At 37.9% G+C, this 26664-nt stretch overlaps 1 protein-coding gene across 6 annotated transcripts in view; it reads left to right on the top strand.

Moving 5' to 3' along the window:
* LOC106090588 (protein split ends) overlaps positions 1 to 26664 on the top strand; it is a 327322-nt gene that overhangs the window by 281952 nt on the left and 18706 nt on the right. For all 6 annotated transcript variants that reach the window (XM_059365849.1, XM_059365852.1, XM_059365847.1 and 3 more), the window contains 4 exons: positions 22345 to 22644; positions 23592 to 25744; positions 25842 to 26408; positions 26476 to 26618. In XM_059365849.1, coding sequence (XP_059221832.1) covers positions 22345 to 22644; positions 23592 to 25744; positions 25842 to 26408; positions 26476 to 26618 — 3163 coding nt within the window. The remainder of the gene's footprint in view (positions 1 to 22344; positions 22645 to 23591; positions 25745 to 25841; positions 26409 to 26475; positions 26619 to 26664) is intronic.

Raw genomic sequence — 26664 nt, 5'->3', positions numbered from 1 at the left:
TACGCACGTAGGTGGGTAGCCCTATTTCCTAGTAGCTTCATGAGTGTCATATTAAACTTTCGCTCTTTCCCTCTCTCTCTCTCGTTTTTTCTCTCTTTTAGAAAACTCTCTGTTATCTTATTTTAACATTTGAGTTAGTTCTCTTTTTGTGAGGGTTCATGCACTATTTTCATGCCGCCGCTTTTCTCAGAATAAGTGTGCAAGTGTAAGTTTTGTGCAAATTTCACACATTTAAAATATTTTTGCTGCAGCAAATTCTTGATGGTATTTTTTTGCTTTTGTTTTAATTGAGGTCGAAAGTTTAAAATAACAATAGTTCATTGCACAAAGAAAACACACACACACACACACTTGCTCACACATTTATATTCCATGCTCAAGTTATCTATCTCTCAGTGTATGTGTGCTAACAATGCATTTGCTGGCTTTAATATCCACTTCCCACAAATATCTTACCAAAATCCCTCCATTATTTATTAATACCCCACAATTTCCCCGACCCTCTGCCAGTGCTCCAGATAAACCGCCATTTTTCAAAATATTTTTTGTCTGTGTGTGCAAGTGCGAAAAAGAAATTCAATTTAAGCCTCTAAAATAAATTACCACCATCAGCTTTGCCACAAATTCGATTTTCAATTACTATTGGAATGTCATCAATATTGGTATATTCATGTCTATGTTCGCATCTCTGTGTGTGTGTAGTAGTAGGTATTTTTTCAATTTACGGCGAAAATGAAAATAATTCCTCATACAATAGAATGCATTTCCTTCATGCCCAAGTAAATGGAATTAATCGAATTCCTGGCAAATTCAATAAGAAGATTAAGCATTTGTATTAAACAGAGAAAAAATAGTAATGTAATTCATGCCTTCATTCTTAAACTGATTTCCAATACAATTATTATAAAGTTGAATATTTAAATGAATAAAATTTAATTATTTTTTCCACAATTTATTAAAATTATGTTGGTCATTTAATTTATAGTAAATATTATTATGACAAAACTTTGGAGAGAAGTTTTACATGGCAAAGTACCTCACAAATGTCGCCAGCATTAGGAGGGGAAAACCACCGTTGAAAATTTTTTCTGATGATCTCGCCAGGATTCGAACCCAGGCGTTCAGCGTCATAGACGGACATGCTAACCTCTGCGCTACGGTGGCCTCCAACCAGTGTAGTTCTGGCGGTAGGCCTTTTGCCAGAATTTCTCTTGCGGCTACTGCAATGGCATAGACTTCTGCCTGAAAGAGCGTACACTTGTCCGGCAGTCTCAGAGACATATTGTTATTGAGTGCATCAGAGTATACCCCCAATCCAGTCCCGGACTTCATCTTGCAGCCATCTGTGTAGATCGAGATCTCAACCTCCTGAAGTACACCATCCGCCCTCCATTCGTCCCTCTTAGGAAAACGAATCGCGTATCTGCCCTCACTGCAGTCGGCACTGGTGCCAGGTAGTCGGAGATCCTCATCAGTCTACCCTCCGTATCCATAACAGTGGCCGCAACCATCCTCCTTCAGCTTGCCGATCTCTCTCAGCCTAAGCGCGACCCTGGCGGCGCAGTTGCAAATATATGCCTCCAGGCCTTCCTGCGATGCGGGTCCGCTCCGCTGCGCCTTCTTGAAATTTTTGAGCTCCTAGAAACCTAAATTTTTATCAAATTTGGCTGAAATTGAGAACAAAGACTTGTGTTATGACTTCCATTATCCATGCCAATTATGATTCGAATCGGTCTATAAACAGATATAGCCCCCCTATATATTCCGATCCACGGATTTGATTTCTTAAGCTCCTAGAAGCCTCAATTTTCATCCGATTTGGCTGAAATTTGGAACAAAGATTTGTGTTATGACCTCGAACATTCATGTCAGGTACGATCGTAGTCGATCTATAAACTGATATAGCCCCCATATAAACCTTTCCCCGCATTTGACTTCTTGAGCCCCTAGAAGTCAAAATTTTCATCCGATTTGGCTGAAATTTGACCTAAGAACCTATTTTATGACTTACAACATCAGTGCCAAGCATGATCCGAATCGGTCTATAGACAGATATGGCCCCCTTATAAACTGATCTCCGGTTTTGACTTTTCGAACCCCTAGAAGTCTAAATTTTTACCTGATTTCGTTGAAATTTGACCAAAAAACTATCTTCTGAATTACAACATCAGTGCCAAGCATGATCCGAATCGGTCTATAGACAGATATAGCCCCCATATAAACCGATCCCCGGTTTTGACTTCTTGAGCCCCTAGAAGTCTAAATTTTCATCCGATTTGGCTGAAATTTGACCTAAGAACCCAGTTTATGACTAACAACATCGGTGATCAGAATCGGTTTATAAACAGATATAGCCCCCTTATAAACCGATCCCCGGTTTTGACTTCTCGGACCCCTAGGAGTCTAAAATTTTACCTGATTTGGTTTGAATTTTATCCAAAACCCTATCTTCTGACTTACAACATCGGTGCCAAGTTTTAGCCGAATCGGTCAATATGGTGATATAGGCCCTCCTATGTACCGATATCCCGATATGACTTCTTAAGACCATTGAAGGCTCAATCAATTCCCGATTTGATTGTTAGAAAATTATTCAAGGGTACATTTTTAGCGAAATCCATTGTGGTGGGTAGCCAAGATTCAGCCCAGCTGAACTTGTTACGTTTTTACTTCTTATAGTAGAAAATTTTTAACACATTTTTTCTATAAGAAGTATATGGCCACTCGAGCCTCTTTTTTCCATTTTCAACTATAGCCTTGAATATATTCGTAAGACCTCCTTTTCATCTCTTCTGGAAGACTCTTTTCATGAGTTGAGTCATTAGTTTCTTAAACCTCACTTAGCATTTAAAAACTTTACCTTTCTGGTAATTCTGGATTCTGGTTTAATTTATGCCTCCAATTTTGTTTTTAGAGAAGCCTTTTTTAAACAAAGTCATAACATAAAATAAAAGGAAAGGATTCTCATCAATAGTATCTACGCACACCCAATTTAGATTTTGCAGCTTCATCCATTTGGCTTTGGGGGGAAAATAAATTTCTATTCACTTCCTAAGGCAACCTCACTTAAGGCCTCGTACAAAAATATCCCCATATTTGATATCGAAAAAAGAAAATCTGAAATTTACTCAAGTGGATTTAATGGCAACTTCCTTCGTCTATAATTTAAATTCATTTCCTCCCCGAGAAAAAAGAAAACAACACAAAAATGAAATCCTTCAATCAGAGTATACAACTTTATTGTATGGACCCCCCCCCCCCCCCCATCATCTGTCCGCCTGCCTTCGTTGGGCATCACCATACATACATAGGCAATGATTATCATTTTCCTGCTATATAATGCTTGAACGCCAACATGGGCCAACTTCCACCTCCCCTTAACCCTCAATGGCAGATTGTTTATTTTCTTTTGCATCTATTCTTAGTTCTTTCATTTTATTTTATGCCATATCGGCATTAGTTTATCTCACGTAATGGTTTTGCCTACTTTATGCCCTTCCCCCTTTTTCCCCTTGCATTCCAAATCGTTTCCTATTTTTTTTTTTTTTTTTTTTGCTACTTTTAGTTATTGTTGTTGTGGAATACAATTTTGCAAAATTGTTCAATTTTCTTGGTATTGTTTGAGTTGCCATTACCACATTGCTCGTGCACAGAGAGCAGGCACATGAACCAACCTCCAGAAGCCTGTGCCACATCATCGTCAACAAGAACGGCATCGACATCATCAGCATGAGCAGCATGAGCAGCAGCAGCAGCATCATCATCATCGTCCTGTGTTCATTGCCATAGCTCAGAGCCAGTCAAAGTCTAAAGTTTGTTAAATGATTGGTTTCTTTGCAAAGACGTGACTCATCATAAGAAAGGATAATTGCAGCAGCCAAGGCGGTCGGTAGTTAGGTAGTTTAGGGCGTGTTGGGGTGTTTGCGTGCCTCTACAAAGAAACAGTAATTGTTTTCTTTTGTTCAGTGGCTTAGGGAACCGAATGTCTGAAGGCGCTGGCGGCTTGGCAGGATAACACTGAAGAGTTGATATTTATGCGAAGGATACTTGCAAGGATACGAAGCATATCCCAAAGTTTATTTGCCTTCTTTCAAAGGATTGAGTTTTGCCAGCTGGGAAATGGACTTGATAAAGTTATATAAGACAGCCTGGCCATAAAGTGGCTGGCCAAACAAATATCCTTTTTGTGGATTTCAATAACTATTTATAACTTTATTTTGATTTTAAGAATTCGTGAAATCATTTGAGTGCCTGTGTCATTGTTTTTCTTTCTCCACATCTCGTTGGGCACTTAAAATGATTGCCAAAAGGATTTTTCGCCTCAGAATACTATGCTAAAAAAAAATCCTAAACTCAAGCACAAACATTAATTTCGCTGTGTAAGCAAATTTTAAATGAGATTTGCGCGAAAATCTCCGTTTATGCAGACACAGATGTATTGACGCTGATTTCGGCAAGGAACAAACATGAAAAGATGAAGCTGACAAACAGGAAATACCGATGCGTTCATTTGTCAATGTTTGTCAAATCGTAATGTGGCTAGCTGTGCGGGGAAGGCTGAACAAAGTATTGTCAGTGAGGAAGGTTTGCGCTGACTCAGAACTGTATAACACACAAGCGTCAAGTGATTTATTCACTTATTCTCACAACTATGGTGGAGAGAAGCACGATCAGTGTTATATTGGGTTGCCCAAAAAGTAATTGCGGATTTTTCATATAGTCGGCGTTGACAAATTTTTTCACAGCTTGTGACTCTGTAATTGCATTCTTTCTTCTGTCAGTTATCAGCTGTAACTTTTAGCTTGCTTTAGAAAAAAAGTGTAAAAAAAGTATATTTGATTAAAGTTCATTCTAAGTTTTATTAAAAATGCATTTACTTTCTTTTAAAAAATCCGCAATTACTTTTTGGGCAACCCAATACATTCACTTTATATACTCTCCACCATAGGATGGGTGGGGGGGTATACTAATTTCGTCATTCCATTTGAAACACATCGAAATATTGATCTGAGGCCCCACTTAGTATACATATTCTTAAACGTCTTGATGTCGATAAAGGTAAGTCCGTCCATCCGTCTGCCTGTCTGTCGCACTCTAAGCACTGTAACCTTCAAAGAAATAAAGCTAGGCGCTTGAAATTTTGCACAAATACATACTGTTAGTGTAGATCTGTTGGGATTTTAAATAGGCCTAACCGGTCCATGTTTTGATATAGCTGCCATATAAACTGATCTCGGATCTGGACTTCTAGAGCCTCTAAAAGGCGCAATTATTATCCTATACGGCCGAAATTTTACATTTTAGTGTTCAGTTTTGACGTCCGACAACTGTGCTAACTGTGGTTCAAATCGGTTTATAACCCAATAGCCTCTAGAGGGCACAATATTATCCGATATGACTGAAATTTTGCATGAAGTGTTCAGTTTTGACTTTCAACAACTATGCCAAAGATGGTCTAAATCCGTTCATAACCTGATATAACATTCATATAAACCGATCCCCCGAATATTTCTTGAGCCTCTAGAGGGCTCAATTCTTATCCGATTTGTACAACGACTACTCCCATGACCTTCAATGGATTTTACCTTGTTTAGTATACCCTGAAGCTGTTTAGCTGAAATTGTCTTCTCAGGAGGAGTAAATGGAAAACTGTCAATGTTGCCATTATATTTCTCCTTACCAGTCCAGGGTACACCAATAGAAGGAAACATCGCATACCGAAAACGGGATGTGGAAAGCCCCCAGTGGATACGATAATGGTCAAAATATGACGATTGAAACAGAGTAAAAACATGGACCTTGGAAGTATTACGAGGTGTAGTTACTAATCTAGCTTGTGACATTTTTAATCGGTGAAGGCCTCAATGTTCATGGGGGGCCTTTCCACAGTTTGTTTTCGGCATGTGAGGTAACATTCTTTTGGGAATCTTTTCTCTTCTGCCACAGTCAGGATTCACTAATTGAAGGTTAGGTCACTTGCGAAAACATAAAGTGGATAGGATCCATGCACATCATTAGAATGTCAAATCTGCCGATTGAAAATATCATCAAATAGGAGAAAACGTAAACAAAGAATGAATGAAAAAAGAGTTGACATTCTCAATGCCAAGTAGTGCCAAAAATAAAAAAAAAAAATTGTATGTCGGCCGGTCGTTTGGCTTTACCTTATTCAGTTAAGGGGTTATTTAAAGGATACATCAAGTTTGTCTTCTAAATATATATAATGATCTGTGGAAAACGATATATAATTTTACTATCTTTTCTTTTTTCTTCTTTTTCTTTATTTTTTCCCATCAACTACGGCAACGAGTTTCTGATTAAACAATACGTCGGGTGACATCAATCATTCAATGATCTTGATTTTTTACTTTGTCTGATGATCTTTTTTAGCATGTGATACTTACATTTTCATTTGCACCAACAAATTTATCAAAATTTATGAACAAGATGTATGGTGTAAATTGTCCATAAGGCTTATAGACGAAAAAGGGATCTCTCGCTTAAGTAGAGTATTCAGTTCAGCTTTTCACGCGGAATGCGCCTGCGAAACGTTCGAGAAAAATAGGTGAACAAATAGTACACTGCTTATAATGAGAGAAATGGTAAAAAATACTCAAAAAAACTCAATCTTACATTTACATCCCACTAGGATTGATTGCTTTTAGGTGTTCCTTTTAAGCGATTAGCCTTAAAAAGGGCATTTATTTATTTCACATATTTTTAGCTTATAGGTTTTTTTATATGGAGTTTAACAATTTTCACGTGAAAAGCCGAATAGAGTAGCAACCCTATTCCGAAAGCAGAAAAGAATACCAGCGCTTACTTTGTTACTTTGCCGTTGGAGGGATCCAGATCGTGAAAAGACGAGGCTATTACTGAAAGGAAGTAAGAAGGAGGTCAGTATAGCTACGAGCTCACTTATGTAAAATCGGTGCGGCAATTGGTAGCATGTGAAGGGCATGCGGGGATGATGATGAGACGTTGGAGCACCACCTAAGTACTCTACCGGTAGTTAGGTGGGGACCTGATACCAGACATGAACCAACTTAGGGGCGTGGTATTGAAAACAATTAAGGATTTTGTAAGTAACACGGAATTCCTTACTTAAAATTTTCTTTTTAGAGGTTACTTTATAGTTTTTAGAGCGCACAACAAGCAGATTACTGGCTTAGGTTTATGTCTGTAGTGGCATGGAGCGGATTAATATCTGCACCTTTTTACTTTGCAGATCAAAGTAAGATTTTAGATAGACTTAATCTAGATTGTAATCGCCCTATTATCGGAGGCCCCCGTAGCTCAGAGGTCAGCTTATCCGCCTACGAGATCATCAACAACATTTTCAGCGTTGGTTATCCCCACCTAATGCTGGTGACATTTATGACGTACTTTGCCATGTAAAAACTTCTCCTCAACTAGGTGTCGAACTGCGGCACGTCGTTCGGACTCGGCTATAAATGAGGCCCCTTATCATTTAGCGTAAACTTGAATCGGACAGCACTCATTGATATGTGAGAAGTTTGCCCCTGTTCCTTAATGGAAAGTTCAGGAAAAATTTACATTTACAATCGCCCTTTTTTTTGTTTTGGTAGCGAACTCGAGCCCACCAGAGGCTTTGGTCTGGCTGCTGTGGCATTACAATGGGCAAAATTGTCTAAGCGAGTCTCATTTGTAACCTAACCTAATGGATGGTTTACACATTTTGATCACATTTTAGACTTTCTCTCTTTTTGTGAATAAGGCACACCGTGCCTGTCAAAAACTATTAAGGTAGAATTACATATTACGCGCGCGCACTAATAACGCATTAAAAATGCAACTCTACAGACAAATCCCACAAAAGCAAATCGCAAAATTTGAAAAATTTTTAACTTTGGCGCCTAAAAACACTACTTCACGTATGGCAACACAGAATGAAGGTCGAGTTCAATCGTCAAAGTTGAAATTCTTAAATTTTTGCGAGTGGCTTTTGTTGGATTTGTTTGCAGAGTTGCTTTTTTAATGCGTGCACATATTACGTCACTCCATCTTTAAGGTGGAGTACCTTACCACGTACGTAAGCGCTCAAATGCGTTCTTTGGGTTAAGCTAAATGCCATGCGCCTTTGCTGTGTACGCATTTCTAAAAGCTACCAACGTTACTTAAATAAAGGCTTTTCTCGATTTTAAAGACTTCAAATGAATTTTTGAATAGTAAACAAATCCAAATCGCATGTTTAGCGGCGTAAACGCTTTTAAAAGTTAAAAGTTGGTTAACTTTGTCCGTCAGATGTATGCGTGCCTTTGTTGTGTAACTCAGACAATACAAACCTACCTGTTTTAACTTTTTTGACAAGCACGCATACTTGCGCATTCGTGATGCGCGTAGCATGTTACTCCACTTTATGACTGGTACTATGTTCGTTTTTCGTGTCATTTTTTCGTGATTACTTTTTTTGATAAAAGATTTTGAAGGAAAAAAACTTACTGAATGCATTCAGTAGGACATTCCCTCATTATATATGAAAAAATCTACATAAAAGTATAATGTTTTCATTGAGATTTTTGTAGTGTTTCAAAAATGTGACGAACTTAGTACCAGCCTTTAAATGTTAAAGAGGTTAAAGAGGACTATTTTTGGTCAATAATTAGGTTTTTAAAGCAATACAATTCGTTGAACTATTTGACAACAAGATTGTATGGGGAGGTATGATATTCTATGATTGACTCATCTTTTAGCAACATATTTATAAAGTATAACACCCCATTTCTGTCCAACACTAAAGCTCATGGCTATGCTGTAGGGCTTGAAGTTAATTAAAGTCAACCCCGAAATACTCTTAAATCACTTTGTATTAATTAATAAAAACCCAAATGGACAAAACGAATTCTCCATGAAATGCAATAATTTTGCAAATAAATGGCCATAAGGGTTCAGCACACACCAAACACCGCATCAGTTTATGTACGTATGTTGCCCTGGAGTATCAGACAGAATGTTTGAGAACAAAGCACTGCTACTACCGTTGCCAACACCATGGACGGACATTACATAGCAGCACATAGTTTAAAAGACATTGCAGTTCCGGTAATGGTGACATTCATGGCAAAGTATTAATGAATGAAGAAGCTAAAGACCTGGAGAATAACTTGCGCCCTATTGCACAAACATTAAAACATTTATAGTCACTATGCTCTGTTATATATGGGATGGGATGTTCTGTTATGTATGCAAGTGCCAAACGGACATTACTATGTAATATGGTAGAGAGAACCTTAACGTTGTCAAATGCAACGACAATGACATGATGAAGATAAATTTTGCGTTACTAAATCATTTGTTTAACAGAAAGCACAGATGATATAAATATATATAAAAAAGAACGAGGGTGGAGCCAAAAGGATTTGCACAACATTATGACATGATAGCAATAACTTTTCATGAAATTGTAGTGGTACAAGTGTAACAGTAATTTGTTTCTTTTTGCGTTTAATTCGTATTTAATCAGTTTCAACTACAACCATCAAACTAATAATAAAGCCAGTATGGAAAGGCAAAAGTCGGGCGGAGCCGAATCACGAAAGATCAACCAAATATTAGATTGAAAGGGTAGTCAACCATGAGGTGAAATCACTGTGAGGCTGGGTAGCACACCATGAAGTTGAATTCACTCTGAGCACAGTTCGGCCCACTGTGATACCCTAGCAAGAAAATAAGTGTAGCTCAGATATTAAAGGAAAAGAGTGAGTATCCAAATTACTTTTAGAGACGAGTTAGGACGACGAAAATATATAAGAAAATATATAAGAACCTGTCAATAGCCATTGGCTGGCACACTCAGTGTGTGCCAGCCAATACACCACCTGTATTTAAAGGCTTTGGATCGCCTCCGTCTGGTTTGCCTGGTGCTTTCCACTGTTTTTCACCAGGCATTTGATAAGGCTCCAACCCCTGCAGAAGTGGATTCACGATTTCTGGATGTCAACAACCCGTTGTCGGATAAAGCGCTGCTGGTTCTGGGATTATTCAACCATACATCAATTTTTCCTCATATCAAACATATAGCCTACATATTTATATAGTTTTTTTCCTTATATTACTCATGTCGAATAAGAAGATCAGCTGTTATTTATTATATATTATATTTCTTTTTTTCTATTTAAAATCAATAACCATTGGTTTGGGATAAACAACCTACAACACAGCAGTTAATCAGCATTTTAAGCATTTGTGCTTACTGGGGCGTTAAAGATCCCTTTGTGTTTGCAGAGTTGCCACTTATCCACTCTGGCTTGTACTATTAATAAGTTATCCGTTATCGCCAAAGCGTTGGATGGCCATTAACAAAAAATGGACTTCTTGTATTAAACCAATATAGGTATCAATTGGTTTTTATGGTAGTTAGAGAAGTCACCAAACCTCTTTAAATTTAATATTTGTTTTTATACCCTCCACCATTCGTCATTCTGTTTTTAACTACTCGAAATATTCGTCTGAGACCCCATAAAGTATATATATTCTTGATTGTCGTGACATTATATGTCGATCTAGCCATGTCCGTCCGTCTGTCTGTCGAAAGCACGCTAACTTTCGAAGGAGTAAAGCTAGCCGCTTGAAATTTTGCATAAATACTTCTTATTAGTGTAGGTCGGTTGGGATTGTAAATGGGCCATATCGGTCCATGTTTTGATATAGCTGCCATATAAACCGATCTTGAGTCTTGATTTCTTGAGCCTCTAGAGGTCGCAATTCTTATCCGATTGGAATGAAATTTTTGTTTTATTATGATATCCAACAACTGTGCCAAGTATGGTTCAAATCGGTCCATAACCTGATATAGCTGCCATATAAACCGATCTTGGGTCTGGACTTCTTGAGCCTCTAGGGGGCGCAATTCTAATCCGATTTCACTGAAATTTTGCACAACGTGTTTTGTTATGATATCCAACAACTGTGCCAAGTAAGGTTCAAATCGATCAATAACTTAATATAGCTGCCATATAAACCGATCTTGGGTCTGGACTTCTTCGCAATTACTATCCGATTTGCCTGAAATTTTTTACGACAGATTCTCTCATGACCATCAACATACGTGTTTATTAAGGTCCGAATCGGTCTATAGCCTGATACAGCTGTCATATAAATCAATCTCCCTATTTACTTCTTGAGCACCCAGAGGGCCGATTTCTATCCGTACTGGCTGACATTTTACACAGGTCTCTAGCATATAATTTAATTGTGGTCCAAACCGGACCATATCTTGATATCGCTCTAATAGCAGAGCAAATATCTTCTTTTATCCTTTTATTGCCTAAGAAGAGATGCCGGGAAAAGAACTCGACAAATGCGATCCATGGTGGAGGGTATATACGATTCGGCCCGGCCGAACTTAGCACGCTTTTACTTGTTAGTTCTACACAAATATCCCATAATCTCCCTACGTGCTGTAACCAAAATGTTTGGACTAATTGACAATGTCTTATGCGTATGTATGTGTATTAATATTTAAATGTAATCTTTTTCTACATATGATTTGTTTTTGTTTTTGCATAATCCCTTTGGCATACGGAGACATGTATGTAGTTGCAAGAAGCCTATGTGAATGCACTCATTTGCATACATTGATATGTAACCATATAGAATTTCACATGTACACATGTACAAGAACCTAGTTATTTACATACATATATATGTATGTCTGTTTGCATGCAGCGGTAGGTATATAACAACATAATGCATTTTACTTCTGCCCGGATTGTTTTGTATTCAGCACAGTACGTACCATTTTTGCTGCAGAAATAGTACTACATATGTACTTTCACAATACACATGTATTGTTTATTTACTAGTCGCCATCCCGAATTTTCCAAGTTTTCATGTTCACTCTCTTGCTCTGGCGGCTTTACCATGCTCTCAATTTTGGGTTAACTTTATAAGTTTTATATTACAGGCGCGCTGTAAAATAAAAGTAAAGCAACAAATGTGTGTTGTTTTGCTTAACAGAGAATAAGCCAAGCTGTGCTCGCTCTCCTTGCTGTAAGGATCACATACTGTCATGCATATGGCCATACCTATGTATGTATGTATGCATTGTTTTAGCTCATATTCTGCCTGGGTAAAACTAACTGCCTATATGATTCCCCACCATTTTTAGCTGAATTGATTTTCTGCATTTAAATTACTTGACGGCAGCCAGCAGCAGTCTCTTTCGTGATGAACATTAACAAAGTGGAAGTGCAGTAACACGTTGGCGGTTGAGAGTCTCTCTCTGTGGCAGCAGTAAATTTCGCATACACTTGACTGAGACTGTAAGGCGCCTGCGCTTAAAATTGCTTTTCGTGCTAATAACTTTGTCCTCCCATATATATCCAGGCATACATAAACTTTACATACCTATATGAATAAATAAATACATTGACACACATGCATACATATGTATTCAGATAACTGTAGGGTATTTATTCAAACTACTTCAATACATACACACAAATGTATTTCAAAACGCGAAAGGATACAATAGAGAGTAATTTAAAGCTTACAACTATTTTTATAACCGTTCGTTTAAATTTATTAAGACCGGACAACACTTTAGCCTAGGCTGTAGATGTGGCCAGTCTCATGTCATTAGTTAAAATACAATTCATGGATCCTTTTGCAAGGATGCTAATTGTCGCTTGAAATAATTAAAATAAATCTATAATTAAGGTTTGCTTTATTACGTATAAGATAGCCGGTAACACAAAACTAAGCAAACTTGACACCGTTAAGAAGTCATTCACTTCATTTTAAGGTGTGTTTTGACAACATTAACGTAACACAGGACATCGAACCAATAGCAAACAATTCCCCTAGTTTAACTTCAGTTTTTATAGTTTAACAACAATACCTTGTGAAAAGTAACATCTTTCTGCTTTTAAAAAAGGCATTGATGTTAGAGGGTAAGTTTTGTTGTTTGCTTTTGAGCTGTTAGATGTCACCGGTGATCAAATATAATACGGCAATGCAAATTTGGTCTTATTGATGTTCCTACCATTTCAGACCTCTGTTCTAGAAGTCTGTGTTTATGAAGAATCCTTGATCCTTGAGAAATTTCAGCCAAATCGCCCTCTGTAAGCTTAAAAATTTAATTTGAAGATCATTTTGTATGGGACCTATATCAGGTTATGGGCACATTTGGCCCATTTACCAGCCCAACCGTATTATTATCGTAGTATTTGTGCAAAATTTCAAGCCCCCAACACAAATGGGGATGGTTCCCGCCTTATTTGAATGAAAGATACCTATTTCTGCGAAGAGAGAAGTGGCACTTTGGTGATCTCCATAACATCGAAATCATCGAACAAGGTGAGGTCCTCCCTTAAATCCCCTAAAACACTTTCCTTAAGCCAATGCATTATCCATTGTCTGCCATATGCAGTGCAAATTATATACATACGCAACGTAAATTTTCCCAATTTCTCCCTACTCATCTATAGTTCGCTACATTGAACGGCTAGCTCCCTAATTGGCGCCTCCAGAATAAATTGTGGACCACAAAACGGTCAATAACCGAATATAGTTCACTTCTAAAGCGATGTTTAAGCGAGTTTATCTCATACACCAATAGCATATTATATACAAACAAAACACAGCTCGCACTTGATACAAACTATTGTGAATGATCACTTTCAATTGGTCAATAGCTATGTTTTATTTTAGTACTACAATATATATAGAGCAGTGCAATGAAATTTGTATGAAAATGACATCTATCCAGGACAACGAAGTTCTGGATAAATTACCAATGCGGACTTATGTAGAACATTGTCGTCAGGATTGCCATGATATGCACAAATAATTGTGGCCACTCTCAGATATCCTCTATTGTGAATGGCAAAATACAATAAAAACCCATTATTTATAAAATTGCGTGCCCACACTTGTTTTACAAATTTTATTTATAAATTTTATTCATTGTAGTCCAGGTCCCTGTGGACCTTGTACTTCTAAAACTTTCAAAATGTTGTTTTCTATACGGATTAGGATAAAGCTCAAAAAAGACGTTTTTAATTTGAGCCCAAGAACATTCTCCTAGCCCTATCCATTCGCCCTTGGAAAATAGTACCCATTTTCATACCTTTTAGCAATATATATGTATTTATTTACTGGTAGTGGCAGTTGCCCAACAACAAAATATTGAGTACACTATCTGTCAAAATCGGTGATTAGTGCAACTCTGATTTTGTGTATGTAACTTAACTATAATACGCACCCACAACCAATACTCGTTGACAGATAGTGCACTTCGCGAGAAAAAATTTTACTCAGCTGTTTACGGTGCACTACCTGGTAATTATGTCATGCTTTTTAATACTTAAAAGTACGAATATCGCCTAACCCAGTCAGTTATAGAATCACACGTCTCTTTGATGTATAGAGATAGCTCCCGTGTATATGTGTCGCCCGATTGTCACTTCTAGAGCCTTTGATCTTCTCAAAATTTTGCACAACTATTTCCTCTATGACTCCTACAATATAATAGTACCGCACTTAAATGGCAATAAACTGTAAAATTAAAGTTTATTTTTCTTTTAATTTCGCTCCCCTTCACACGGGGAGTACATCATGGTACAATTAGGTAGCGTCATTAGCACACTAACAAAAATCTACCCCGAAGGAAAATACCTTGAGCGACAAATGCCGTAAATTGAAATGTCAAAGTAGTTTTAGAAATAATCTTTGTTTTACAACTTATCTTCTTCAAATGTGTTTTATATTTGCATTTCATCATTATAGCACTGTTTTGTTGCGTATGTGTAGAATATCGGATCAAATAGGACATCTCTCTAAGATTTAAGAAAAAATTACGGCTGTGTTATCAAGCCTTTGACATTTACTGCAAAATCAAAACAAAAATAAAACAAATTGTACTCAGCTGTTCGCATGATCTCTCCTTATAAGTGCATCCTGGGAGTACAGCTTATGCTGAGAAGTCAGGTAAAAATGTAATAACCTTGTCGCTTGAAATAAAAATACAATCCACTTTAAATATTTTCCAAAGCTATTCAAACAATCTTCCGACTCGAATTTTTGAGTGTCTTTAGGGTTACAATTTTCGAAACATTCATGAATTCCCCCTTATAGATTGGGCGCCCCGGTAGCCGAGTTGATAGCGTACATGGATTACCAGTACAGGGGTCGTGGGTTCGATTCCCGCCAGAAGCCTTAGTCTGTCGCTACTGTGGGTAGCCACAAGGATGCCAGCCTTACCTAACCTATAGATTGCTACATGCGCTTCAACTTATTTTGGGCCCTATCACTTTAAGTTGAAATGAACTAGTTCTTTTTGTCCACTTACAATCTATCTATCTTCGTTTCATATTTCACTTGATTGCACTTTTAGTTGTAATTACTTAATAACATATCAAAATATGAACATAGAAAAGTAAAACAAACAATTCTCATTCATTGACAGCTTGGAAATGTCAATCAATGTGCCAATGACATAAATAACAGTCATTAATTTACATACAATCACATTGTAATTGTGGTAAACATACTTAGTACTCAAATATAAATAAATTATTTATTCAAATTATATATGAATGTATATTTGCTGGTCGCAAATTAAACATTGAAAAGTTCGTTAAACTGGCTTCGATTTAATGACTTGTGTTTAAGTAGTATAGCTAACTAGTAGATCATCACAATAGTATCTACAAATGAAATAGTTTGTGGGATTATTATCTGTTTAACCAACGAACTAGTTTCCATGAATTGGATTTTGTTAACAAAAAAAACTCTAATAATTTTTAGCGGATATAATGAAGACTCGGCGAGATAGCAGTAAGTGTTGCTCTGTATTTGTAAATCGAAAAATAGATTTCTATTGCAGTTTTGTTCTCCAAAATCTCCGCCGATTTTAATGATAAATGGTGCATCTCCATTTGGGAATAACCATCGCTGAAAATGTATTATGATATTCCGGCTATGCTTCGATTTCAGTCTTTTAGCACAATATGCGGACCTCTGCGCCATCCTCCATGGCCTCCTATCGTGATCTACATATTGATCACATTTTCTGTTAGTTTTTAAAATGAGTACCCCTACTATTTATAGTACTGGGTTATAGTTGGCAACGCCATCTCTCTTTTCCCCCGCTGATATTTCAAATGTTTTTCTTACCAAACGCACACCGTAATGATGTTTTCGTCTTCTTTGCATGCATTTTTATTCCAAACTCAGGTACCTGAATTCGTTGGGCATTTAATGTTTATCTCTCGGATTCAACTATTCTTTCAGGGGTACATTTTTTAAAAACATCAACAGCGACAACAACGTGTGCATTTTATGCCTGGGAAACATGTTTTCATCATGCTATCTAAGTAGAATTTCGATTTTCTGTCTACTTAGGTATGGGCAAACGAAAATGTCCATATGAATGATATACGATGAGAGGAGGAAGAGAAGAGTTCAGACGGACAGACCTACATATACAATTGGTGTAGTATTAGTGTTTGGGACATTGCTGTTATTGTATAGTTGTAGTTATTGTTGTTGTTTCTCTTTTTATTTTATTGGGTTCTGGGTGTAATCCTGATACCTGAGTAGCAGCGGCGTACATGTGGTGTGGTGTGGTTGCAGTAAAATATAACTTAAGCAGTAGCAGCAATCAGTATACTTGCAGAGTCAGTCAGTATCTTTATAATAGAAGAGGAAAGAGTGTATATGCATGTGTGTGTGTTGGTGTGTTATTAGGCAAAATAGTGTGAGTGTCATTAGGAGAGATAGCAATTGTCCTTACGTGTTTGAATGTATGTTGTATTTTATATTGTTTAATATATTTGGCTTCAGAAAGGAATCACAAATTCTTCGATAGACCATTGTTCTCGCTACCAAACTTAAACAAAAACCTTCAATTTTATTGTTAATCTGTCTGTCTTTCTTCTGGCTTACTGTCCTCAACTCGTAACTTAAATATTTGGTAGAGCATTTATGGCTAGCGCTGTCTGCCAGTTTATGATGATCAACACTTAATTTCATGCTACACATTTAGCCATAAATGAGATTTACCTACAATTAAACACATCTGGTATTGGTACCTAGTGCAGCTAGGAAAATACCAATTCTAAATACATATTCACATATGGTTTAAAAGTGTTAAAGGAAAAAAATATAGTGACATTTTTTTAACTTTTTATGAAAAAGGACGTACTGTTTGGTGCATGAGGTTGTTCAAAATCTAATAAATGGTACTTTATTGAAACCTGTGGATTTAAACTTCATGAATTGGTCAATTGTTCAAGCCCCCATAAATTTTAATTCATTTAATCGCGTTGCCCTTAAACAGCTGATTTTATACGCAACAACAACGAGTCTCAACCGGATAATCAACGTTGTTTGAATTATTATTATTTGAAGACTTCGTTTCAAATGCAGTTCATAGCAGTGTCTGGTACTTTATGGTATCAAGGTGCCTGTCAAGTGGACAAGTTGCCCAAACTATTGGGTTGCCCAAAAAGTAATTGCGGATTTTTTAAAAGAAAGTAAATGCATTTTTAATAAAACTTAGAATGAACTTTAATCAAATATACTTTTTTTTACACTTTTTTTCTAAAGCAAGCTAAAAGCAACAGCTGATAACTGACAGAAGAAAGAATGCAATTACAGAGTCACAAGCTGTTGAAAAAAATTGTCAGCGCCGACTATATGAAAAATCCGCAATTACTTTTTGGGCAACCCAATAGTTCCAGTGGAGCCGATACCAGCCGACGCAAGCTAAAAGAAGTATGACTGTAGGCCCAATTCTGCCTATTTCGCCCTGTAAGAGCTCCCTACCAAACATCGAGAGACCTATACTTTGACTCGGGCTACTACTACTACTACTACTTATCTCAATCCCATGGCAGCCGGTTGTACGTACCGGATTGACCCGATGGAGTTCGTCATAGGCAAGGGCTGCCGCCTCAGTGTATAACACACTGCTACAACAACAACCACTACTACTACTTCTCTATCGAGAAATCCCTTTACACTAACTGATGTAAAGAGAAATGGACAAAACGAAGAGACATCTGCTTTTCTTAAGCTGGTATTACATGATATGTATTCTCATATGTTTTTTTCAAATGTGGCAACTCTGAAAGTTGTACGCATCATGTGATACAAGGCGTATTTATCAGGTGGCCGCATCAACCCAGCTGAGAGAATTTAATATGTCAACTCATTTTTGAATTCGCCCTACAAAAGCTATAGTAGGCAAAAGGACTATTGCATGAAGATAATTTAGACAGGATTTTGTATAGCCATAATCCAGTTCATACTCCCGCAATTTTAGGGCAGTCTCACAATAGGTGCTCAACCGTCTATGACTCCTCCTCATCCCCACAAATCAAGCTTAAGTCCGCCATGTGACCAGCGCAAGGCCAAAGTCCTGATATTGCAATAGCTTTTCTGGACATTCAGTGGTGAGAGCGGTACCTCCATCACATCTAGGAGAGGTCCCCTGAACATACCAAGTTACCTAGTATTTTGGCAACATACCATATTCACTCTGAACGGCCACACACCACACAAACGTTAACTGTCTTTTCAAATGACCTGAAAATCCGACAATCACCACAAGAAGGTGATTGCGGCCAGCCTCTCCTTGCGGCCATTGCCTATTTAAAGGCGCCAATAACCCGCCTCGTCATATCGAGCATCATAGGCACTCAGTATTTGTGCATGAGTCGATGCCGCCCGGCCTCTCACTGAGACTCCGCTCGATACAGCTGATTGTCCGCGACTGCCGTTGCAGCCACTCCGTATGGAGCATTGCACTATCCGCAACCTGTGGACGAGCCCGGTAGCTCGCAGCAAAGCTTCTCGTGGTGCCGATGCGCCCGCCTTAATTACGCCTTAGTGTGATACGTACGAACATTTTAATGTGCAAAATGGATTTAGCAAAAATATGCACCTCTTTCGATTGAAGCGAGCTTTTATTTTATCGAACGTCCATGTAGACACATGTCTATAAAAAAAAGTTCAATACATATAAGAACACATGCCGACTAGAGAACGTTCAATTCGAATTTTTCTAAAGAAAAACATTCTGTAAAATTTTCTGTAAAGACAAAAATCTCCATAAAGTTTTCTTTAGACAGTCTTTTTCCTGATATTGTAGCTCATACCATGACATAATTACCAGGTAGTGTACCGTAAACAGCTGAGTACAAATTTTTCTCGCGAAGTGCACTATATATCAACGAGTATTGGTTGTGTGTGCGTATTATAGTTAAGAACCATAGCACACACAAACAACGAAAAATAACGCGAACAATTTACATACACAAAATCAAAGTTGCACTAATCTCTGATTTTGACAGATAGGGCACTCAATATTTTGTTGTTGGGCAACTGCCACTACCTGTAAATGAATATATCTTGGTTCATACATACTTTCCTGATATTCTAGCTTATTTAAGCTTTTCATTATAAATCAGCTGGCAACCAGGGCTGCGGAGTATATCCCTAGACTCCGACCCCGGGTCGGAGTGCGACTATTTAACCAGAATCAAAGAACGGTTCGAAGTTGAGCATGCTTGCCTCGACTCCATTCTCTATTTTGTTGTTGGGCAACTGCCACTACTTTTAAATGACTATGTCTTGGCTCATACATATTTTCCTGATATTGTAGCTCATTTAAGCTTTTCAGTATAGTATTTGTGCATGATTTAAGCTTTTCATTTCAATCAGCTGGCAACCAGGGTTGCCGAGTCTAGCCCTAAGTCAGAGAGCGGTTCGGAGTCAAGGCAAGCTTGCTTAACTCCGAACTAAACTCGGACTCCGTCCTCAAAAACTCGCCTCCGCAGACTTACTGGCAAACCATTAGCTCCTGCTGCCTTATTACTCTTCAGCCGGGTTACTTTTGTTATTAACTCATTTTGATTAGTTGAAATATCGGATTTAAAATCGATATCTCATAACTAATAAACAACACATACATATGTGATGACACATATATATGATCCAAATTATAAGTCGTTGGGAAACTAATATGACGAAGATCACACAATCGTACAATTTATCAAAAAGAAGTTGGTTGTGGTGACATATTCTTACCTCTAGAAGATAGCTGTGGAACAATAATGCACCTCGACTGAAGGGTAAAAAGTGAAACCAATGTTTGACATTATGGAAAACATGGCACAAAGCTAAACCCAGAAAACGGACCATAGACTTCGCAAATATGAACATTTTAACCACCATTTGCACAATCTTAGGTTACTGGCACAATTATTTAACGCTTCATTTGATCTATACCATGTGCTTAACTGTATTTTTGTGAATTCCATAACTAGTTTTTTAACTCTGTCCTGCAAGATAATTAATAGACATTTAAAGTTTTAAGCGTTTGTATTTTCTTCTGACAAAAAACGCGCCCCTTTTTACTTCGTATCAAAAAAAAAAAACAAAGACCAACAACTTCCACATGTGATAAACATATAAAATGGAATGGCAGCTGTTGATATTTCAGCACTATTTCGTACATCCACTTAATTATTATCCTTGCTTCCTCTTTTGTAACATTTTTTCTTGCCACCAAGAAGAAGAAATAATTTTCAATAAGGGATGTTTTGGCTGCGTGGAGTATTAAATGAACTGGAATACAGGGTAAAAACAAAAGTGGATAGAACTAGCTACTCATATACCTATACAACAAATAAAATACAAAAAAAAATATATTTTTAAAAATAAAAAAGGGTTTTAGTAAACCTATAAATCTCGACATATGTAAAAGTTATTCATAAAACAATTCTATACATAAACAATATTAAAAAGAAAAAATAATATTTCTTTGGTATTTTTGTATGTTAACTGCATGTTTTGAAGATCTCAGAGCGTGAAAACAAAACAAAACAAATGTTTGTTACAATGCTATGCAGCAACCACAAAGATAAGAGAGATAGAGAGAGAGAGAGAGTGAAAGAGAGAGCGCGTGAGAATAAGAGTCATATAAAAGAAAAACATCCCTAATGAGAACGAACGAACATACATATTTGAAAATTTCGAGCGTGGCCTTGCTTTTGGGTGCATTTTTTCTATAACGCCTGTATATTTTGCATTTAATGCGCAGCTTGTTTACATCGTAAACTCGAACGGTCTCCTGAAACAACAAATAAAATGGAGTTCAAAAATTAAGCGTAAAAGAGAGTTATTAAAGTGTACAAATAACAAATTGATAAAATATAAATTATAGTGTAAATATAAATATAGCAAAGCTATAAAAATCTATTAAAAAAAATAAAGTACTTAGAACATATTAAGTGAAACTAAAATCATTTTTCATACCGTTGGATAGTGAAAAATGATAACAAATGCGTAAGAAAAATAAAACAACATATATACATATATTTTTTTTTTCAAAAATACATAAAGCAATGTTTAATTCAAGACTCACCGTTGGATAGAGTCAAAATATTGCTAACAAACGAATATATTCAGCCACACAGTTGGATAGTGGTTGAATATAAATAATCATTTTTTTCCTCAATGTACTTCACCAACTCATCATTTTAATTTATTGTTACTACCATTAAATACAACCATGTGTCCAAAATTCATAGTGTAGAAGCGGCCGTAACCTAAAAAGTACAACCAAGTTAATGAAGAAGAAAACAACAACAACCACATCGGCCACTCTCCTGCGTTGTTTGTTGTGTGTGTGTGTGTGTATATATGTTCGTTCTCTCGCTACCGTCAAATGAACGTAATTTTTCACGCGCGTTGTTGTGTTTAATGAAAATTTCTATGTTAAAGAAACGTATTTTATATAAAAATAAATAATTACAAATGATTTTTGTCGATAAATTATGCGAAGGTAAAATGTTTTACCCAAATATAAACAAACGTAAAGAGTTAAAGATCTGAAAATATGCGGCAATCGAAAAAACATGGTGTATAATGATCTGGTGGCGCAAAGCAAAATCAATCAATGTTGCCAATGTGTTCACAATAAAAAGCGTTAATTTGGCAAAGAATTCGAGAGAAAAATGCAATTAATCGCAACAAAAACCATTTGTTAATGAAAGTTTTATAAGAAATAAAAAGTTGCAAATTAAAAATTTTTAAATTAATACGTTTCTGGCAAATGTTAACCAAAAAATACTAACAAAAATTGTGTGAAAAAATTATGTGTATACAAAGCCAGCTAATTTGAAACTAGTAGAACTACTACTTGGTTTAGCACTTCTCAACCATATGCAATTATTCTTAAATGGATTACTGAAATTTTACTGCATTCAAGACATCCCATCCCATTTTCTACTTTTATACTATAAATTTCCTTGTTATGTGGAAATTTTAATAGCCCTTTCCAATTTTGTTGTTGTTTTTTGCCGTTCTCAGGTCTACAGAAGACGTATCACCACCGAACTTTACAGAACGGAACAGTGGCTACTATGAACGGAGTTCTCGATTAGTTGCCGACACCGATTCCTACATAAGGCGTTCCAATAGCAATAGCAACAATAATTATCAAAGCAACAGTAGTGGCAACAACAACAATAATACATCAACTAATCCGGATAACAGTAGAAGTCGTACCAGAGATAGATTATATAGAAATGGTCCACATACCGCAGCGGCTGGTGGTGTTTCAACGGCTAGTACATCATCATCTGCAGCAACAACAGCACTGAGTGAAAGGTAAGACAGAATATTAGGGACAAATGTTTAGGTACAACAGGTAGATCAACACAAAAGTGAGTTCAGTCGGAGGCTAGAGACATGAGAACGTAATGATCAGACCTAGTTGCAAGTTAGGGAGATGAAATAAAGTTGGAAGCAAGCACCTATGACGGCACGATGTGTAAAAGTTTATCCGACCTCCCAAGATTGATACCTGTTTCCCTGTAGATAGGATAAAAATAAAGTGCTCATCCTCCTCAAGACGGCTTATGCAATAATCACTAATTCTCGGCATTTCCCGTGTGCGCCGTCATACTATGTCCTGTCGCACAATGCCCCGTTATAAGTCATGTATTGGCGCTCATTTACCTCACTTATCTAAAGCCAATAGTAGGTTATCTATCCTCCTTCGGACTACAGTATGCCAGAATGTGATGGCAGTCCGGCATCCATTCACATTTTCTCACCTGATTTTAGCGACACAGTTAATAATTTCATTGGGAATTGATCAAGTTTCCAAGCTATGCCAGCTGCACCTCTGGGAGGAAACCCCGGTTAGTAATTTGTGAGCCCAACAGATAATAATTGGTATGTCATTGATATAATAGAAGTATCCCCTATTCTTTAAAAGAATGTTCATGGGAAAATATATGTAGTATTTTCCCGCATTGAGCATTCATATGGTTGCCATAAAAAAATTTATTCTTCAGATTTTAGTTCTAAAATAATACACATTAAATTTTTTTCATAAATGTGGGCACTCGTTATTCAAATGCGATTAGAAGACACTCTAAAACTGTACACAACGTTTCTTGTTGATGGTGCATTTTAATTTTGGACATTTTGGACAATTTTATAATGCTAATACATTTTCAAGTTTTACATCTTTATTCCTCCTTATGAGAAAATACTACTTTTTTTTCCCCAATTTAACATATAAACAAATATTTCTTACAATCCTTTAGAAACTCAAGTGTCGGCGCTGCAAGCAAACACAATAATAACAGCCGTGTTCCGCCTGCGTCATGGTACGAAGCTGCTGCGACGTATACAAACGGTCCTGGTGGCAGTGGCAATGCCGACGTCTCAGCAGCAAATATCAGCAACCATTATCAAACTGCCGCCTCAACAGATTTACAGACAGCAGCAGCGTCAACATCAAATTCCACCACAAATCCTTCTTCTGCATATACCGCATATTCCTCCTACGCTTCTTCACCTGCCCACAACAGCAATACGAGCTTGTCGTCAACAACGACAGCGACAGCTGCAACCGCTGCCACTTCATCGCGCAACAATTCCGCGATTTACGGCGGCAACGCATTAAATACGGCAGGTGTCGCTGGTGGTTACAACCATCATCAGCAACAGAGAGACCACAATTCCACGGAATCATCGCCGTTGTTAAATAAAAATAAGCAAAAGCTTTTAAAATCCTGCTCCCTATCATCGCGCAGTGGTTCAGCGTCACCAACATCAGTAACGGCAACGGCAGCAGCGGCAAAAATGACTTCATCGTCGACATCGGCCGCAACTGCATCCAGTTCCTCAACGTCGTCGTCGTCTTCATCATCAGCAACAACATCGGCCACCAACAACAACAACAACAACAACAATCAAGCGGCAAATAATAATAGTTGTAGTAGCATTAGTAGTACAATCAATAGTAGTAATACAAATAATAATAGTTTACAAACGTCGACTGCAAACATTGCAGCAGACAATAGCAACGTTAGCGGGATTCTAAATGCCGCTGCGTTGGCGGCAGCCGCCTCTAATGGCAATTCATCGACAGATGGTCAACACCACCACCACCACAAAAGTAGTACTAGTAGCAATAATAATCATTCAAATCCTTCATCGTCGAATGCCTCTGCCTCAGTAAACACAACATCCTCCTCCACTTCCAATAATCCTTCAACATCTGCCTCGCATCACACATCGCGCTCAGCGGTGCATGCGCATTTTCATGGACGTAGTACAACGTCTTCAAGCCGTTCGCATTCCCGTTCGCCGAGTAGCTACAGTTCTTCTCATAGCTCTTCCTCGTCGTCATCATCTACAGCCTCGTCACATTCACATGCCTCGAGTCCCATAGGAGGCCGAGATGTAGAAGCATCATCATCCTCCACAGCCCAGGCAACAAGTCGCAGTTCACGCAGCCTCCAGTCTGCTGTGGCGGTGCCCGGCACATCGTCAGCTCTTAATCCCAGTGGATCAAATGTTTGTAGCAGCAGTAGTAGCAGTTCAAGCTCCACGAGTTCGGGCACACCATCTGCCAACCCTGTTGTACATTCCGAAGACAATCGACCCCTGGCGATACGAGTACGAAATTTACCTGCCCGCTCTTCAGATACCTCGCTCAAGGATGGTCTCTTCCATGAGTATAAGAAACATGGCAAAGTGACATGGGTTAAAGTGGTGGGGCAAAATGACGAACGTTATGCTTTGGTGTGTTTTAAGAAACCCGAGGATGTAGAAAAAGCTTTGGAAGTATCTCATGACAAGTTATTTTTTGGCTGTAAAATCGGAGTAGAACCTTATCAAGGTTACGACGTCGAAGACAATGAATTTCGTCCCTACGAGGCAGAATTAGATGAGTATCATCCCAAATCAACGCGTACGCTTTTCATTGGCAATTTGGAGAAGGAGATCACTGCCAGTGAGTTGCGGCAGCATTTTGAATGCTTCGGCGAAATTATTGAGATCGATATAAAGAAGCAGGGCACGTCCGCTTATGCGTTTTGTCAGTATTCCGATATTGTGTCTGTGGTTAAAGCTATGCGTAAAATGGATGGCGAACATTTGGGAAATAATCGCATTAAATTGGGTTTTGGAAAATCAATGCCTACGAATTGTGTTTGGATAGATGGTATTGGGGAAAAGATCTCCGAATCGCACTTGCAATCTCAGTTTTCGAGATATGGTGCGGTCAGCAAAGTTGTTATAGATCGAGTGAAGCAATTGGCCTTGGTTTTATACGAGCAAATCCAATATGCCCAGACAGCGGTAAAAGAGATGAGGGGGGCAACACTAAGGGGGCGTAAGTTGCAAGTGGATTTTGCTTCGAGGGAATGCCAAGATGCGTTTTATGAGAAATTGGAAAAACAAACTGCAGGTAAGAAAGGAATTGCAAACACCTTCAGATTACAGACTTGTTTAGGCACATTCATAATTTTTAAATAATTATTTTTTTATTTTGGCACATTTTTCAGGGTCCCGCTTTAGCAGATATGAATCCCAATCACGCTCCCGGGCATCATCCTTTAGTCGGCACCAAAATTCCAATGATGGTTGTTCGCCTAACAACACTCCTGGCAGCAGCAGCAGTAGTAGTGTCGGTATTCCACCATCGGCTCCCACTATATCATCTGCCATTGTGGCTGGAGCATCGCTAATTTCCACTTCGAACAACACTAGCACCACATTGCCATCGGTGGTGGGCCAAACTTCGGGAAACACTACTCCAGCCCGCAGCAGAGGATCTCGAAGCTCTCGCCATACCATGGATTATGATTATATTGATACCCGTAGGTTTCGATCGTATGATGAATATAGTCAAGGATCCGGAGCTTCGCATGATGAAGACGCAGCGATTTCCAATCACCCGGCATCATCATCTAATACCAACTCTTACAGTGGCATCGGCCTTAGGTCCGATTCACCGTTGCTATCACGACTAGGACCAATCGTGAGTAGTAGCGGTAAGGAGTCAAGTAGTGATATGCTGGAGATGGCTTTAAGTCGTCGACGCTGTGATAAAAGTCCTGGAAAACAAAAAGGTATGTTATTGTAGTTAAATGCAAACGCCTAGAATTTTTGATTTTTAAGTTTTGATGTTTATTGTAGGTGATGTGCGTTTGTTTCAAAAGGAACGAGCAGTTTTATTGGAACAGCTTGAAGAGTGCCCGTCCAGTGGTGATGAAAGTATAGTAAGCCCGCGAAAGCGTATTAAGATTGATCATCATTCCATTAATTCCAGCAGTGGATTGGTAGGTTAATTGAAAAACTACCGTAATTATGTGTACTATAGCTCTT

Source organism: Stomoxys calcitrans, chromosome 3 (assembly GCF_963082655.1).
Source record: "Stomoxys calcitrans chromosome 3, idStoCalc2.1, whole genome shotgun sequence".
Classification (NCBI taxonomy): Eukaryota; Metazoa; Arthropoda; class Insecta; order Diptera; family Muscidae; genus Stomoxys; species Stomoxys calcitrans.
The sequence above is the reverse complement of the archived record's forward strand: the minus strand, read 5'-3'. Positions and strand labels throughout refer to the sequence as shown.